Genomic DNA, 18,504 nt, shown 5'->3' with positions numbered 1-18,504 from the left:
TTGGTCCATATGTTCCTAACAGAGCACTTTGTTCTCAGACTGCAGGTTTACTGGTGGTTCCTAGAGTCTCTAGAAGTACAATGGGAGGCAGATCCTTTAGTTATCAGGCTCCTCTCCTGTGGAACCAGCTCCCAGTTTTAGTCCGTGAGGCAGACACCCTGTCTACTTTTAAGGCTAGGCTTAAAACTTTCCTTTTTGATAAATCTTATAGTTAGAGAGCCTTAGTTTATCCTGAGCTATCTGTGTAGTTATGCTGCTATAGGCTTAGGCTGCTGGAGGACATAATGACCACTTTCACCTTCTTCGCTACATTCTCATACTACTCTCCAATTTTGCATTATTTGCTGTTATTTCAGCTTTTAACTTTGTTCTCTCTCTTTTCTCTTCCTAGAATCTACACCTGGCCTGGCTCTGTGTCTACCTGTGACACCTTTCTGGAGAGGGGCATTGTCCAAGCTTCTGCTGGCAACAACTTAATGCTCACCTTCTACAGATGATCCACATGGCCCTGTCTTTTAGTGTTTAACCCTTTCTCTCTCCTAGACATGGCTACTGACTGAGCTTCTACTGTAACTAACTCTATGTGTCTCTTTCAGACTCTAATCTTGAAAACTGGCTCAGAGTTTATCTGTTCTTTCTTTCTAGATGAAACGACTAAAGGAGCTACATCCATTAACATTTACTTTTCCTTCCCATAGAAAGTACTCCTGGATCAGTGCTTCTTTGTTCTCTTTGTGTCTCTGCTCTGTTCTCTCAAACCTCCAGTCGGTCGTGGCAGATGGCCGCTCACACTGAGCCTGGTTCTGGTTCTGCTGGAGGTTTCTTCCTGTTAAAAGGGAGTTTTTCCTCTCCACTGTCGCTACATGCATGCTCAGTATGAGGGATTGCTGCAAAGTCAACACCAGTGACTGTCCACTGTCTCTACATGCTCATCCAGGAGGAGTGAATGCTGCAAGTCACTGACTGGATGCAATCTGCTGGGTTTCCTTAGATAGAAAAACTTTTTATCCAATTTTAATAAATAACTGAATCTGACTGAACTGTTCAATGATTAGGATTAATTGAAATGTATGAACCTGACTGTTGTGAAGAACCTTGAGACAACATGTCTTGTGAATTGGCGCTATATAAATAAACTGAATTGAAATAAATATGGTAAGTGAACCTAACTCAGCTTTCATCAACCTGTTATGAGCACTAATTTTAAATAAGTATGTAGTAATTTGGGGTTGGAAAACATGTTTAACTTGATTTATCCCAATTAAGTCAAATTAGAAAAAATAATTGACTGTACCAGGCAGTGTTACCAGGTGAGAAATGTAGCATTATCGTACTAGAGACATAAAATTATCGTATTTTCAGGGAAATTATCGTCCACTCGTCATAACCAAAATAACAAGTCTGTTGATGTGTTGAATAACGTCTAACAGAAACTCGCAGCTTTGTGGCGTCAGTACAGAATGGATTCATCAACAGCTGCAGCCCCACAGTGCCAGGCTCTGCTTCTTCTTCTTTTCTTTTCTTTTCCTCAATCATGGGCGGGCGCAGTGGACTATTCAGCCAATCATGGCCGTTGTTCTGAGGCCAACGCATCACGTTACTCGTAGGTCACATTTAGAAAAACACGATTGGCTGGAATTTCCAGCATCCGACATCCGAATCCAGACACAGATGCCTTCAAGGTTCACAAAAAAACTCCGACAGACTTTGGCGATAGGCTGATGACGACTGATTACAACCACACGTTCACGGAATGGTCAAACTATCGTACATTTGGCCTTTTTTAGGAATATTGATCGTACATCGTACAGAGAGCAAAATTATCGTACACCTGGCAACACTGGTACCCAGCGAGCTTTGGGCGTTTTTTTGGACGTGATCAGACTTGTCTCATCTACGTCGCGACCTAAACGTTGCCGCACATTTCCCCGACAGTTGTATGGTCAACCAGGAGCTCCTTTCAACACCTTAACCTAGTCTACTTGTCACATTGATTTGGTAGGAAATAGTTGACTCTTTTGTAAACCGTTGCATTGTCTTGTTGTAGTGAAGTACTGTGTGCTTGCAAGGGAGGAGTTAACAAAATCAAATTCAAACATCACCGCTAGCACAGTAACGTCACCGTTTTTTAAGGCGAGACTTGGCGGGCAAAAACACCGTTTTTCATAACCTGGTCAATTTTGACATTTTTTCGCATGCATTCTTTCGGACTAGTGTAAAGAAAACATCCAAAATAAACATTTTAAGACTTTATTTCACGATCTTTTGTACACCAATATCCCTTCAAAATGCAGTTAAAGTTTGTGTTTTTACACGGAGCCCAGCACCGCGGTGTCGATGGAAACTTCTTTTTCTTCAACGAGGTCGTCGTATAGACCATATTTGAACTTGATCGGAAAAAATTAGGGTTTTATGCTAAGCGCAGTCTCTCATTGGCTGATCTCAATTTTGGACAATGTCCTTGGTTACAACGACTTCCTGCTTGGATTTGCGGGACTTGAGAAGACGAAATGCCGAAAGAAATTCGTCCAAAATGTTTTTCAAAGAGAGAAAGAGAGAGATAGACGGCAACTGTTATCGGCAGGAGACAACATGACGTCCCAAATACCGCAATCAGCTGGTGAAATATCCGCAAGTTCGTCGCCACGAAGCTGTCAATCAAACCAGGATCGTGTTGTCAGCAGATCACCGCAGCACATAGCAGCCGCTGCATGTTTGAATCAGCTAATCAGCAAATTAGTTTGCCCTAATATAACTAACAGGATTCAGAGCCAGGGTGGAGATGAGTGAATAAAATTTATAGCAGTTTGCTTCTGAAGTGTTTCTGTGTGAATTCCCCAAAGTCACATTTCCAGTCGACAGAATTTCCCAAAAGACGACCAGATTCAAAAGGTAGTTGTGTGTGTGCTTCTTACAGGATACAGCGACGGAAGAAGCACTCGCCTCATTGACAGTTGAGGTGATGACCGTGGTCAACGAAGATGTTCAGCAGCGGGGTCTAAATGCAGTTCACCTCCAGCCCATCTCCAATGCCATCATACTTGAGGGAAGTACCACCATTGACAATGTCAGAGACTTTCCCCAGGCAGTCTGCCTCATGTTTGGGTTTATGTATGTTCTTCACTTAGAATACCCAAAATGCATGGCGAACACACTAAGATTCATTCAAGCAGTCATTGTTGGATTGGGAAGCCAAACAGTCCCTTTAAGACTGCTTAGTTTGAAAAACAAACTACTGGGATAGGTTGGCAAGTTGATACAGTGCAAAAACCTTTTCCCACCTTCAAAATAGAGTCCCAGATGTCTTACCTTTATGAAAGAAAATTGACTTAAATTTACCCAAACCCATTTGGTGTGAGCAATTTAACAAAAAGATTATATTTCATTCTCAACACATCCAGGACTTTGAAGAGAGGAAGAACAGGAAGTATTTGTTGTTAATGTGCATTTGTTTGTTACTTTGCTCTTCAAAAAGTGTATGCACAAAACAAAACCCTAAGCTACAAAACTAAAAATGATTAGTTCAGAAAGATTCTCTGAAAGGGTTTAGTTCTTTATAATAATAATATTATTATTATTGGAGAAATATAATATTGTCTCCAGCAATTATTTCGTAATTACATCATTTTTTTTTGTATGTTTTGCATTTTTGTTGAGAGGCCATTTCTTTGACACTTTTTCTTGCATAAAACTGGAACATGTTCCCAGGTCAACAGTTTATTAGTTCAATTGTTTGAGGTAATGTTTATTCAAAAACTGCAGTGGAGACTCAAAACTGTCTTGCTGGGCTGAGAAGTTGTCGTTTTCTGTCTTACATTAGTGGACCAAATGATTATACTCTGTCTGCCTTGTAGCAGCAAGGCACACCTGCATAAAATAGTTTGATGAATAAAAATTCATAAAAGAATGTTAAGTAGGTTTGTAATCAAACCAGACTGTTCACTTTTATACTGAGCAATAACACTTCATTCTGTCAAGAACAAATGTCTCCTGTTAAATGCATTGTTGAGCATTTTAAAATAAATTTTAACTCCACTGATTTAATCCATTCCGTGTTTTCTGTTCAGTGTGTGTTTTTATTTTTTAATGAAATCAACATGTGCTGTTGTAATTCTTTTTGGTCGAGAAACTTTTAGCACAGAGCCAGGGATACCTTTATGAACCTGAATAAACAGATGCTGAACTTCATCAGATGAGGTTGGACCGGGCAGAGAGAGAACTAGCCTTGTCAACACCATAACCAGGTTTGTGTTTTTCTTTTATTCTAATCCTTCCCTCGCTTCTTGAGTTGAACCTGAGTACAGTGGCCAAGTGTGGCTCTCACAAAGTTAGATTACATTACGTTGACCTGAATAGAATGGATGAGCTACACTAAAGCGAATTAAGCTTTCACTTGAGTACTGGAAGCTCACAATAAAGTTACCGTAATCGAATTCATTCAAGTTATTTTGAGTAGTCTATACTCACATTAAACAAGTTACTGTAGTCCAATTATATAAAATAATTTGAGTACTGCAAAAAAGTTGAAAAGTTACTATAACCCAATTATTTAGGTTCATTTAAGTACTGCACACCCACAATAATTAAGTAAATCCAATGTAATTTGTCTGAGTTAACAGAAATTACTTTTTGTGAGGCAGCAGGTTTTCATGTATTTTTTTAAGGAAAGTCAGCTTATTATATTTTACAGTGATATAATAGAATAGAACAGAGCTGCATGGTGGAGCAGTTGGTAGCACTGTTGCTTTGCAGCAAGGTCCTGGGTTTGACTCCTGGCCGGCGGTTTTTCTACATGGAGTTTGCATTGTCTCCCTGTGCATGCATGGGTTCTCTCCGGGTACTCTGGCTTCCTCAGCATATACCAGAACCAACAGCAGCACACAAACTGAAGGTTGTCTACAGCCTGTGGTTGGAAAGCAGAAGCTTCAGGAATGTGAAACCAAAACGATGAGAGATAAAAAAGGACCGTTTCGGACTGCCTCTCGGATCACTGGTGATGGTTCTAAGGTTTTTCTCAACTGGACCTTTGGGACATTTGTCACATTTCTGTCTGGATATTCTATGTTAGTTTAGCAGGAGGATCAATGCCCCTTTTCCATTAGTGCCCACTTTACTTGACTTGGACCAGGTTTGGGTCGGACCATCATAGCGAGGCGGTAACCTGACGTTAGTAGAGACACAAACACAACAACAATGGAAGACTTGTTGCTCTGTGGCTGCTGTCAGACTCAGAGAGAAGAACATCCAGAATGGCTGCAGGCAGCAAGACGAACCATCTGGATCGGTACAGGAGATCCAGGGAGGCCATGGAGCGGTACCAGCCAGAGGACATGTGAGGGGAAGCTAACGCTACCTAATGCTAGCTTGCTATAGTGTTCATAAACACAATGAGTCCAGCATAAAATGATTTAACGGTTGAAGATATTAGTTATTATCTGTGACTAGTGACTCCACCCCCCAGCCAATCCGTGACCCACAATCTTCTGATGTCACATTTTCAGCGCGGCTAGGCACAGTTGCAAGCCAGCAGGTACTAAAAAAAGCAATGGTTCCACGTAACCATTACTAAGTGACTCAAACTACACAGAACCACTAGAAGAAATGGGCCGAAATGGTAAAAATCTGCTTCTGATTGTTGGTGTTGATTGGAGCTGCTGGGGACACTGTGCACTCTAAAGAACCTGAATTTTCTAACACTTTGTGAGGTTCTGTAGAAGCCATTCAAAGGCTTGTGTCCTTGCAGTTTCAAATGGGTCAAAGGTCTTGTATCTGAAGACAGAACCAAAATCCTCATGGAAACGTTCTACACTGAGACATCTGAGAACCTTTCTCACCAAATCCTGAAAACCCAAACAGAGATTTCAGCTAAGAGGAATATTATCAATGATGCCAAAGTTTTTCCAGGCCTTTAAACCTGCAGACTGTGTTATTTACTAGCAGTGTGTGTGTTTGTGTTTAAGATCCAGGCAGATAGAGGTATCGATCTGTTTCCGTCTGATTCTTTAATGAAGCTGAAGGAAAACTAAGCTGGATGGAAATTTGTTTCAGATCTGATCTGTTTGACTGGCAGCTTCATTCAAACACACACAGACACACACACACTCCTCTCCAACTCCATCAGCAATGCTGCTAACTTTAATCGTCTACACTAGAGATGGAGTTCTGCTCCTTTCTGCAGGTTTGGTAGGGAATGTTCAGCTGAGGGTTCAGAACCGATGAAGATCAGCTTGCTGCTCTTCAGCTTGGACTCAGAAATCAATGTGTGAGGATATGAGGTGCTGAATGAGGAAACAAATCCCAAATTGCTTCTTCGAGTTTAATGATGGTGGCCTGGTGTCCTCACATGTAGATCTTTATGGGTCTACAGTGTTTCCTGTAGGAGTTCTGACTGGTTAAACAGAACCTTCAGGTCCAGTTTCTACAGAACCATCCAGAACTGAAATCTACTGGGATGGAATGGTTCATGTGGGCATGTCTCTCTGCACTCTGATTGGTCAGAAAACTGTAGACCCTACAGCAGCAGGAGACACCCTGGTTGGATGGAGACAGAACACCCAAGACCGGATGGAAAATCTTAACAGGTGGAGATGAGGCTGTGGGCATGAAAGGAGGTTAAATCTAAAGGTTCTAAATATTTAACTGGGTCAGAACCATTATCACGCTCTAAATTGAACTTTCTGAGGGAAAATCAGAAAAAATGTTTCAAACTAAAACAGTGATTGTAGAAAAACTGGAAAAGGAATCAGAATAATAACTGGGTCAGGTAAAGTCCAACTTTCTGAGACCTGAGGTCAGCATGTTCCCAGTCAGAACCTGAGCTTACTAATACCAAAGTGTTCTATAGTCCAATGTGAGTCCAGCAGCTGAAGCTTGGACCTAACTGGGTCATCAACAGAACAATGATCCCAAACACTGCAGCAGATCCAAAACAGAATGGCTGAAAGAGAAAAGAATCAAGGTGCTGCAGTGGCCTAGTTAAAGTCCAGACCTAAGGCAGATTGAAACGTTGTTGTGGGACCTTCAGAGATCTCAAAGAACTGAAGCAATGTTGAGGAGAAGAGTGGATGTCTACTTCAAACAAAGAGAACTAATCCTGTCCTTGGTGTTGTTTAAGACAACCCGATGAAGCTAGAACCAAAGTTCCTCAGGCGCTGCTCACATGATCAGAACATTGGCTCCTAATGGCAGTAGGAGACGGGCCTGAATGGACACATAATAAAGTTTTAAGTGCAGCAGTGGAGACACACAGGAAGCCGAGTACAACAATTAACCCTGTGACACACACACACACACACAGGCAGGGACACAAAGAGGCAGTGAAAGATCAGCACATTAGTTAATTAGCCTGCTGAGCTGAGGGGGAGAGCGCAACCGAGAGGTCGACAGATGGACCGCTGGGTGTGCGTGTGTGTAACAGACAGCTGGGCACACCGAGGATACAGATACAGTTTCTCTGACTGGACTTGTTTTCAGCGGACCATCCATCACCTGCAGAGAGGAGCCACAAAGCAGAGGAAGTTCAGGTGGACTGGTTTCAGCCATCATGAGCCTTCCAGAGCTCCATCGGCCCTGATGTTGTGGTGCCTTCAGGCTGCAGGGCCCTTTCTGTCGATCGTCTGTTGCAGGAACTCATGTTGTTCCTGAAGTCATGTTAGGTCCTTTGCACATCCACCTTCTAAATGGGCTCTTCTGCACGTGTTAGAAGAAACGTCCTGGAGGTCTGCATGCCACTCAGCACTCTGTAATGATTGCTGAGGATGTCAGTTAGAAGGATTCAAACACAAAGTCCAACATGTTTCTGGATGATCTGTGAACTTCTCTGGAAGCTTCAGTGGTTCTGTTTGATTTTATTTTTATAGCTCTCAGACTCCTCCAAACTGACTGTCGACTCCCAGAACCAGTTTCAAGCCCAGATAAACACAACGGCCTGGGTCAGCAATAAGACCCCAGAACAGTCAGGAGAAGGTTCATGGAGGCAGGATAAGCAATGTTGGTGTGTCAGAGGAGGCCAGTAGGATAGAGAGAGATGGAGATGGGAGGAGAATGAAGATTGAAAGGTTGTCACATAAGCAACGGAGGAGATGAGAAACAGAGAAGAACCAGGTTTCTTAACGTCAAACACCTTCAGCACACATGAGGATGGTTTCAGGATCAAAAACGACTTGATCCTGAAACCATCAGAGACCTTCAGATGTGTTCAGCCTGTAGGGTGGAACCAGTCACAGGGTGGTCTGAAGATTACTCCAAAGCTGCATAGATGGAGGTTCTGGGTGCACATGTGACAGTTGGACTGGTCTGGACCACTAATGTGGCCAAAGACTAATGACTGGGTCGCTGTACGCCAGCTTCTTGGTGATCCATCTCTAGTAGGACTGTGGCTAAGTTCATGCAGCAACTCACCTGGAAACAGAACTTTAACTTGGGTCATATCTGAGCCAAACACTCAGTTCCATCAGGGTGAAGTTTCTCTGCGGGAGGCTGAAGGTGCCTCCGGAGCTTTACCAATTAGTTTAACAGAACAGGTTCAGGATCCCGGTGTTCCCACGGGATGGAGCAGAAGGTGATAGATGGATCAGTACTTCATCGGCAGTAATGATGACGTTGCTCAAGTCTATAGAGTTGAAGAAGGAGCTGAAGCGCTCCATTTATTGCTCCATCTACCTTCTAATCCTCACCAACGATACTGGGATATGGATCATGGATGAAAGAACTAGATCCTGGATCCAAGCAGCTTCCTCTGTAGGACGCTCGGATTCTGTCTAAGAGATAAGAAGCTCCGTCATCCAGTACGAGCTCTTAGTACCGCTGCTGCTCGTCCACATTTAGAGGAGTCAGCCGAGGAGGTTCACCTGATCAGGTGAACAACCTGCTTGGAAGCTTTGTAGATACATCATGCCGGGAGGAGAAGTCAGGACACATCCAGAACTCTCTGAAAAGACTACATTGTCCTTCTGATACCCGTTTAGGTAAGGGACGTCCGGGTTTCCCCACCTGGACCCATTACTTCCCCATCCCATCCTCAGGTAAGCAGAAGACGATGGGTGGAAGGAACATCGTGGATCTTCATCACCTCGGCCCGTTTAGCTCTGAGTTCTGCAGCTCGTCAGCATCAGTTAGGCTTCGTTAAGGTCTCCCTGTCAGATCACAAGCGATCTGAAGAAGTTCAGTAAATATGAAAAGTTGTTTTTCATTATAGGAACACCTGAGAGGAATCAGACCTGCTGACTGAACTTTGATGGTAACATGTGACGACATGAAGAAGCTGGGAGTAAATCACACTTCAGGGACTGACAGCAGCATGTTTCATTTTTGGCTTCTAACATTAACAAACTGGTTCTGACTCCTCACTTATCTTGCTCCACTTGGGTCCAGCTTTTAAAGTGGAAATCCTCCTGGTCCCTTTGTTTCATCCTGAACTTTGAAAAGGTCAGAGTTCCTTCCACCTCTTCAGGTGATGTTGCAGCGCCACCTTTCTCTCCTCTTAGTTGAGATTAAAAACTGTTGAGCAGCAGCTGTTTCTGACTGGAACTCCATCATCCATCTAGTCCGTCTCTAATCTCTGAGCATCTCTTATGGGACCTCCCTGCAGCCGTTCTCACCAGGAAGCTGCAGCACAATGAGTCTTTGTTGGGAGATTCACACAGAGCCTCGGTCACAGACCTGCAGGGGTGAGCAGAGGGTCAGGGGGGCGATGCATGTTGGAGGGGGGAGCATTAAATGTATGGCCTCTGGTTCGGCGGTGACGCTGCAGCCGGGTGGAGACTGAGCTTATCTGACTGAAAGTGCTCAGATTAAATCATCTGAGACGTTCAAGGGTCTGCTGGTACAGACTGAGCCAGCTGCTGGTCCCAGTAACATCCCACCAGTTCAAAAAAATGGACTGAACTGCATTCGACTGGCCTCTCTCACAAACCGACGCTCAGATTGGTGGGAGTTTTCTGCCTTGCTCAGAGGCACATTGAGGTGTGGTAGGAGGAACCTGGAATCTAACCCATGACTGATCGTGAGAAGAAACTGGTCTTCTCACACGGGCCCTGTGAGCACCTTTCCTAACATCAACTCTGGACATAAACAGGAGACATTGCACTGAAAAAAATACCTGATAGTGTACACAATTCAACCTGCTATTTATTTCTTGATTACTCGTACTTGTCTTCTTCTGATTGTCTGGGATTGGGTCGTGAGGTGAGTAGCCTCTGCAAAGACTCCCAGACTTCCCTCTCCCCAGACACCAGACATAGTGCTTCCAGTGTGTCCCGGGCCTCCTCCTGATGGGAGATGCTTGGAGCATCTCCTGGAAGAGAAGTCCAGGGGGCATTCTAGACAAATACTCGAATTACCTCCACTGACTCCTCTCGGTGTGGAGGAGCAGCGGCTCTACTCCGAGCTCCTCACCTGCCCGCTACCCTGTGGATGGAGCAGCCACCCGTCCTGATTACTGCGGCAGCCGCACCGAACCGTCCTCATGAACAGGACCCCGAGATACTTGAACTCCTCCACTTCAGGCAGGAATTCCCCTCCGACCTGGAGAGGGAACGGTACCCTCTACCGGTCAGGAACCATAGCTTTGGACTTGGAGGAGCTGATCCTCATCCCGGCCGCTTCACACTCTGCTAGATTATTTCCAAACATTCATTAGGCCCAAGCAGTAAGGCCGCAAGGGCCTATTGTAATCGTAGGATTTCTTATTCTTTCTTTCTTTTTTCCGTTGTGTCTTAGCTAGGCAATTTGGGGACTTTGCCATGCACCAAAACTCACACAATTTTACCCAAAGTTGTCCCCCGATGAAAATTTTGGTTCCTTAATGTTGTCATCAGTGGGCGTGGCCAAACCACGTAGCCACGCCCACAAACGTGGGATGAAGGAGGACCTTCAGGTTCCCGACGATCCTATGGGGTCATATGTTGACATCAAAGCCACGCCCGCTGAGAACAGGAAGTCACTATTTTTACTGGGAAAGGTCGCTATCTGGCTGTCTACACTCAATCAACTTGAAACTGTGTCAGGTGACTGATAACTAGTGGGTCTAACTTCGTTTGAAGAACAGTGACTTGTCATAAAAGGGCGTGGCCTTGGTGGTGCGGCGAAGTTGAATGTCACGCCATGGCCATACATTTGGCTTTAATTTCCACATATATCATCTGATCTGCACCAAATTCAATGTGATTGATCCTAGTCCAGTCCCCAACAGAGATCTGATGACATATTTGGTGGGCGTGGCCTATTTCGTCCACAGCGCCCCTTAGAAAATAAAAAAAAATCAGCCCCAAGCCATGCTTTGACCGAGGAATCTGAAATTTGGTACACATATGTAACTTCTCAGGACCTACAAAAAAGTTTCATGGAGCGTTGGTCCAAACCCAACAGTAAGTCGGCCATTTTGGATTGAAGTCGCCATTTTGACCCCGGATTTGCCCTTTCTAGCCCGAAAATCTGAGCGAACTCCTCCTACAGCTTTTGACATAGAGACCTAAAAATCACTCAGTATACTCTTAAGGCATTGGGGATCAAAGGTAATCAAAAGTTTTTTGATACATGAAAGTATGTGGGCGTGGCCACGCCTCAAAATATGACTTCTCGCCATAAAATACGAAATTGATATACAGGGGTTGGACAATGAAACTGAAACACCTGGTTTTAGACCACAATAATTTATTAGTATGGTGTAGGGCCTCCTTTTGCGGTCAATACAGCGACAATTTGTCTTGGGAATGACATATACAAGTCCTGCACAGTGGTCAGAGGGATTTTAAGCCATTCTTCTTGCAGGATAGTGGCCAGGTCACTACGTGATACTGGTGGAGGAAAACGTTTCCTGACTCGCTCCTTCAAAACACCCCAAAGTGGCTCAATAATATTTAGATCTGGTGACTGTGCAGGCCATGGGAGATGTTCAACTTCACTTTCATGTTCATCAAACCAATCTTTCACCAGTCTTGCTGTGTGTATTGGTGCATTGTCATCCTGATACACAGCACCACCTTCAGGATACAATGTTTGAACCATTGGATGCACATGGTCCTCAAGAATGGTTCGGTAGTCCTTGGCAGTGACGCGCCCATCTAGCACAAGTACTGGGCCAAGGGAATGCCATAATATGGCAGCCCAAACCATCACTGATCCACCCCCATGCTTCACTCTGGGCATGCAACAGTCTGGGTGGTACGCTTCTTTGGGGCTTCTCCTCACCGTAACTCTCCCGGATGTGGGGAAAACAGTAAAGGTGGACTCATCAGAGAACAATACATGTTTCACATTGTCCACAGCCCAAGATTTGTGCTCCTTGCACCATTGAAACCGACGTTTGGCATTGGCATGAGTGACCAAAGGTTTGGCTATAGCAGCCCGGCCGTGTATATTGACCCTGTGGAGCTCCCGACGGACAGTTCTGGTGGAAACAGGAGAGTTGAGGTGCACATTTAATTCTGCCGTGATTTGGGCAGCCGTGGTTTTATGTTTTTTGGATACAATCCAGGTTAGCACCTGAACATCCCTTTCAGACAGCTTCCTCTTGCGTCCACAGTTAATCCTGTTGGATGTGGTTGGTCCTTCTTGGTGGTATGCTGACATTACCATGGATACCGTGGCTCTTGATACATCACAAAGACTTGCTGTCTTGGTCACAGATGCGCCAGCAAGACGTGCACCAACAATTTGTCCTCTTTTGAACTCTGGTATGTCACCCATAATGTTGTGTGCATTTCAATATTTTGAGTAAAACTGTGCTCTTACCCTGCTAATTGAACCTTCACACTCTGCTCTTACTGGTGCAATGTGCAATCAATGAAGACTGGTAACCAGGCTGGTCCAATTTAGCCATGAAACCTCCCAAACTAAAATGACAGGTGTTTCACTTTCATTGTCCAACCTCTGTAACTCCTACAAGGAAAGTGACAGACACATGAAACCTTCTGGGATTGATCTGCCTCTAGGCCTCAACAATATTCACTGATCAGATGCTGACATCATCAAAGCCCCACCCCTGATAACAGGAAGTGTCATGTTTTCCTTTAGAGAGTCAATGTTTGATGTTCTTCACCTAATCAATGTGAAACTGTCCCAGTTAACAGATAACATGATGGTCTTAGACAGTCGCCAGTGCTGAATGCTTTAGCTGGAGGGTGTGGCTATGATGGTGTGGCGTATTATGATGTCACGCCACGGCCATACGTTTGGCTCTAAATTACACATGCATGGTCCAATTTATTCCAAACTGAATATGGTTGATCTTTGTCAGCCCCCAAATAGCTCTATTGGATTACATTGAAATTTGGATCAATAGCGCCCCCTAGGACACTTCAAGGGCTATATCTCCCTCATACATTAACGGATCCACTTCAAATGTAGTATACATGATCAGGGATCAATGCTGAACATGTTGCCACAGTCATTTTATGACATCATTTCAGCCCCACCCACTAAAAAACAAGAGAATGCAGCTTCCATCTTGAAGGTCGGATTTCCCCCAAATTTTGAATACTTCTCGCCAGACCAGAATTCTGCATGAGTGACGATCATGACATGATGCTCACAGCGCCACCTAGAGGCGACATTTGAAATTGAACGACGGCCTCGTTGGTGGCGTGCTGCTGGCGATGCCAGGCTCCCATGGTCACTGCACAGGCCGAGTTGCACTGAGGTGCGAGCGCCTTCAATGCTGCTTGCAGCTTTAATTTTAGTTACATTTTATTTATGTACATTTAAAAAGATATTCTTTATTATTGAGAGCAAAGTGTACCGGAGTCAAATTCCTTGTTTGTCTGTACAAAGTTACAATAAAGCTGATTCTGATTTTAATTTTATTATTCTATTTAATTGGAATTATTAAAGTTTTAGTTAAACAAAGACAGGATGTTCAATCTGGAATTTTACTGGGTTTTTTTTGTGCAAATATTCACTCATTTTGAAGTTGATGCTTGCAACTGATTTTTCCGCTATAGTCCTTGAACTACAAATGGAGCTGTTCTGACACAGAACACCAGCAACTTCTACACAAAGAAACACTAAATAAACTGAGGCACCAGATCAAACATTCAAAATACTAAATTATTAAACAACAACATTAAAAAGACATAAACATGCCAACACAGCACGATGCCTTCATTGTCCATCTTGCTGATGGGTGAAGGTAAATCAGAGCAGGACTCTCCAGAGACTTTGGACGGTTCTGCTTCAGCAGGTCGAGCTGCTAATTACAGGAATCGGCCCGGTTCCTGTGCAGCAGCAGAGGTACCGATTCTCTTTCTTCTGGAAAACTATGGAGAAACATCCTAAGTGCACCAACACTAACAGCAGTTTTTATCTTCATCTCCTGATGAGCTCAGACTAAGCTGCACACTCATTTACATGAATATAAATCAAGGAAAAGACTCTGAGTCCATATATGTTGGATTTTAGCCTGATGTAGAAATATTTGACATATTTACCTTCTGCTTTTGAGGATGCTCAAATAAAACAAAGACGTCGCATAAGGAGAACTGTCCGCAGAGCCTAACAACCCCTCTTGGTCCAAATTAAGCTCCAGCTTGAGTTCTGAGGTACCGCAAAGAAAACACCAAAACATACAGAGCGTTCCACAAACTGGACAAATCTGAAGAAAATGACTGGAATGTTGGCTTCTCGGGCTCATTTGTGTCTTCTGTTGCTGAGAGTTGACCATAGATTTATAGTCTTAAAATGAATCTTGAAATAATGCTGCCTCCCTTCACTCTTTCTCACTCTTTCATTGAACTGTAAGGCTTCATAGCTGGGACGAAGACCAGAAGAGCAAAAGGAAAATGGAAAAGGAGGGACAATCTGTTTTTCTGTGGGACTGTTTATCTGAACGGATATTTGTTTAACTAAACTCTGAAGCCGGCATGGTCACCGCGGTGACCGCTCTGGGTCAGACATGTTTAAATGTTCAGAGTCTGGTTTCCATCAGCTGATCCATTAAAGCACCGTCCGCATCATTCACACACATCACTGCTCTAATAAAACATTCAGTAACCTCATTGTGTGGCAACAACAGATCTCACAGCACACAGCTAACACGTCCTGATAAGCCAACACATCGCTGCTGGCCCAAACACAAACACAATTTCCTTTTTTATCTGATCACTTTAAAAACTGAAATCAAACTAGTTTACTCCTTTAAAACATCTCTTACACTGAAGAAAAATCCTACTAGTTAGGGTTAGAATCACAACAAAGCTAACCCTAAAGTTAGCTGCTCAACTCATTTTATTTCAAAGTAAAGCAAGCAGCAGAATCAATCAGGGAGATTTTATAAGAAAAGCTAAAGGTTAAATTATAAAAGTAGCTAACTACACCGCTAACATGTATGCTTTTTTTAGTACCTGCTGGCTTGCAACTGTGCCTAGCCGCGCTGAAAATGTGACATCAGAAGATTGTGGGTCACGGATTGGCTGGGGGGTGGAGTCACTAGTCACAGCTAGCTGCTGAGCTAGCTAACAGAATAAATCACAAATTTTCTCTAGTAGCCATAACACAAAATATTTTATTTTTCCTCACTCACTTATTTTAAAATATGAATTCCATTCAGTTATTTCCTGTTTGCTAGCCAAGCTAACTCAGTGTTCCTGTATGATAGGAAGCAGATATAAAAACATGAATCTCAGTCAGAAACAGTCACACAGCTTAATTAACAGATATAATCAATGATAATTCACTACAGAGTGATTTTTAAAAAGCTGAGAAACCGTTTGATTTTATAGATTATCCAAAGGAAAAGTGTTTTTTCCTCAGTGCTTTATGTAAGAAACGTTACTTAAACACTCATAATTTGAAATCATAATTTGATCCACTTCCCTCCGGCCAGATCTGGCTAGTATTCTTTTCTTTTATCAGACTACCATGAAATCATTATAAAACCAACTTTTCTTTTAGGAAATTTGCCATAAATACAGCAGTAAAGTAAAGCTTAAAGTGTGAAATAATAGCTACAGAGAGAAAAACACAGATTCCAGATTCACAAAAAGAAAATAATAATTTAAATACATTCATGAAATGCCTCATTTTTTCAGATCTAATCCTATGAAGAGAATAAAAAGAGACAAAACCTGTACAATGACCTCACCTGACGGTTGTAGGTTTGGATCATTAATAAAGTAAACTGATAGAAAGTTAGTGAGGCCATTGGCTTCCCAGTATCTGAGCATTTCATCCCTGACATCAGAACAACCATGTTGTTCCCAACAACTTCTCATTCTCTGTATATGGAACCTGCTGAATCCCAGACATACACATTCATCTGAGAGTCAGACTTGACCATTGACCTCAGTGTTTAATCATTGCTGGACTGACTGAAAATCCAAACAACGTTTATTCCTGCGACTGACGAGCAGCTCAGGCTGAAGTTATATTTATCCTCAGCAGAGGCCATAAAAAGCCCTCAAAGTAAAAGCTGATTGGATACATTAGTGACGGAGCTGGACTCCATCCATCAGAAGTGAAGACCAGCTGAGGGAAGCAGGAGGATGACAGCGATGTCACCGACATTTACCAGATCATTTTACACACAGACTCCCAGTTACAGCTGCCAGAATGTGTCTGGTCAAACTGGTTTCCAACCAGCACGTGTTCATTTTTTCTCAGTGAAGCATCTCAGTGGTTCCTAACAGCGAATAAGGCTGGATCAGAAGAGTATGGAGGGATAATCTGGAAACCAAAGAACTGCAGAATCAGAGGAGAAACCCAATCAGAACCAGGACATATATTTACACTTCCTTTAATATTAGTTATGTTTTTATTTGGCACGTAACGTCACTGTAGATGTCATCATCTACAGTGACGTTACCTCAGCTGAGACCACAGTGTAGCCTACCACCGTCAGCGTGTGAATGGGTGGATGACTGAATGTAGTTTGAAGATCTTTGGGGACTTGATGAAGTGCTATACAAATACAGGCCATGTACCATTTACATCATAAAATAAACTATTTATTTAATTAATTTATTGTATGTGTTTAAAATCCTGGATTTATTGTTTCTCTGCTGTTTCAATATAATAATAATAATAACAATAATAATCTTAATAATACTAATCTTGGTTTCACACCGAGTTGTCGACATGCTACTTTCTTGTTTTAAATTCTTTAAAAGCTCTTTGTGTTTTATATGAAATTATCTATAGATTAAAAACCATAAAATGAATAAAATCTAATCTTCAGGTTTATTGTGGAATTTTTAGCGAAACACAAAGCAAACGTCATGTCCATCCAACTCAGAGGAAAAACAAAGAGAAGATAGCGATGCTTCCAGATGTATGGGGGATGGTCAGACCATCCCAGAGTCCTGAAGACCTACAGATAAAATGACATCTGAGTACTTCCTGCACTATGTGACTGAAAACTAACCTTTCTGTGCAGATGTGACCAAAACAGCTTAATGCTTATTAAAAACTGGTCATAGTCAGCACCTCAAGGTTGAACTTAGGAGTGTATTGGTTGTCTCTGTGCAGATAAAGGTGAACTGTTGCTCCATGTGGCAGAAAAAAGAGCCTTACTGGAGAGTTTAGATCCCACCGAGCTGAGCAGCTGCAGGGTTTAAATACTGAGCAGCACACACACACATACAAAATCATGTGTGATGAATGAGTTAACACACACAAAACACCCGTATGGACCTTTAAACTTCACGCCTTACAGGATTTTATCTCCGAGCTGAGAACAAAGAGGCCCAGAGCACCAAGCACAGACATCCATCACCTGCTGGAGACGCAGAAAGTTCAGCTGAAAACCTGCTCTGTCTCTAGCTCCAAACATCTGCCTGATGCCTTCGGCCTCCAACATTCACACCAGGTATTCTCAAAACCGTGAAGTCCGCTGGACTACGCTTCACTCATTACAATACAAACGACCCATTTTCCTGTGCAGCAGAAGAATATGTCAGACTGAAACATGACAGTTCTTCAGATGTGGTTCATTAGAAGAAGACCTTGAGCAGACCCTAAACCTTTGACCTGTTTGTTTGCCATATGAGGACAACACTATTCAGTCCATGAACACCTGATCAGAACAACTCGTCAATCATGGTATGTCCTCTCTGTTCCAGTCATGGAACAGCTGCAGATGTTGGTTGGTTGAACCTTAATGTCCAGCTGAGTCTTCCTCGAGCTTCCCCTAATGAACACTGCAACCACAACAGCTACCTATAACCATAATGAGTTTCCAGAGCTTCTAAAGATTTTCCATCACACACAGTTAGTTCTATGGTTTAAACTCCTAAGGTTCTGGATTTCTACTGTGTGGAACTGTCTTGGATCTCAGAGTTTAAAAGTAAAACTGGTTGTTTCCATGCTAGCTAGTATTGTTAGAGTAATTGAGATATTGATACAATCAATATTAAAAGATGAATTATTCAAAGATACTAATTTGCATCAAAATAAATATAAACTCAACCATTGTTCTTTTTCTTCCAGCAGCAGCGCTGCAATAACAGAGACACTGAGCCCCTCTCCTCCCCGAGTTGCTACTGGAAGTTTAACCTCTGCTACCATAGCGAC

At 42.9% G+C, this 18,504-nt stretch overlaps 1 protein-coding gene across 2 annotated transcripts in view; it reads right to left on the bottom strand.

Moving 5' to 3' along the window:
- Positions 1–18,504, bottom strand: part of plxna3 (plexin A3) — a 182,819-nt gene that overhangs the window by 151,589 nt on the left and 12,726 nt on the right. Inside the window, exon 1 of one of the 2 annotated variants that reach the window (XM_047360380.1) lies at positions 2,916–3,691. The exons of the other annotated variant lie outside the window; for it this stretch is intronic. Within the exon in view, the coding sequence (XP_047216336.1) occupies positions 2,916–2,948 (33 nt within the window). The 5' untranslated portion in view covers positions 2,949–3,691. Of the gene's footprint in view, positions 1–2,915; positions 3,692–18,504 lie in introns of those variants that run through there. 2 annotated transcript variants of the gene reach the window in all.

Source organism: Girardinichthys multiradiatus, chromosome 1 (assembly GCF_021462225.1).
Source record: "Girardinichthys multiradiatus isolate DD_20200921_A chromosome 1, DD_fGirMul_XY1, whole genome shotgun sequence".
Taxonomy (NCBI): domain Eukaryota; kingdom Metazoa; phylum Chordata; class Actinopteri; order Cyprinodontiformes; family Goodeidae; genus Girardinichthys; species Girardinichthys multiradiatus.
The sequence above is the reverse complement of the archived record's forward strand: the minus strand, read 5'-3'. Positions and strand labels throughout refer to the sequence as shown.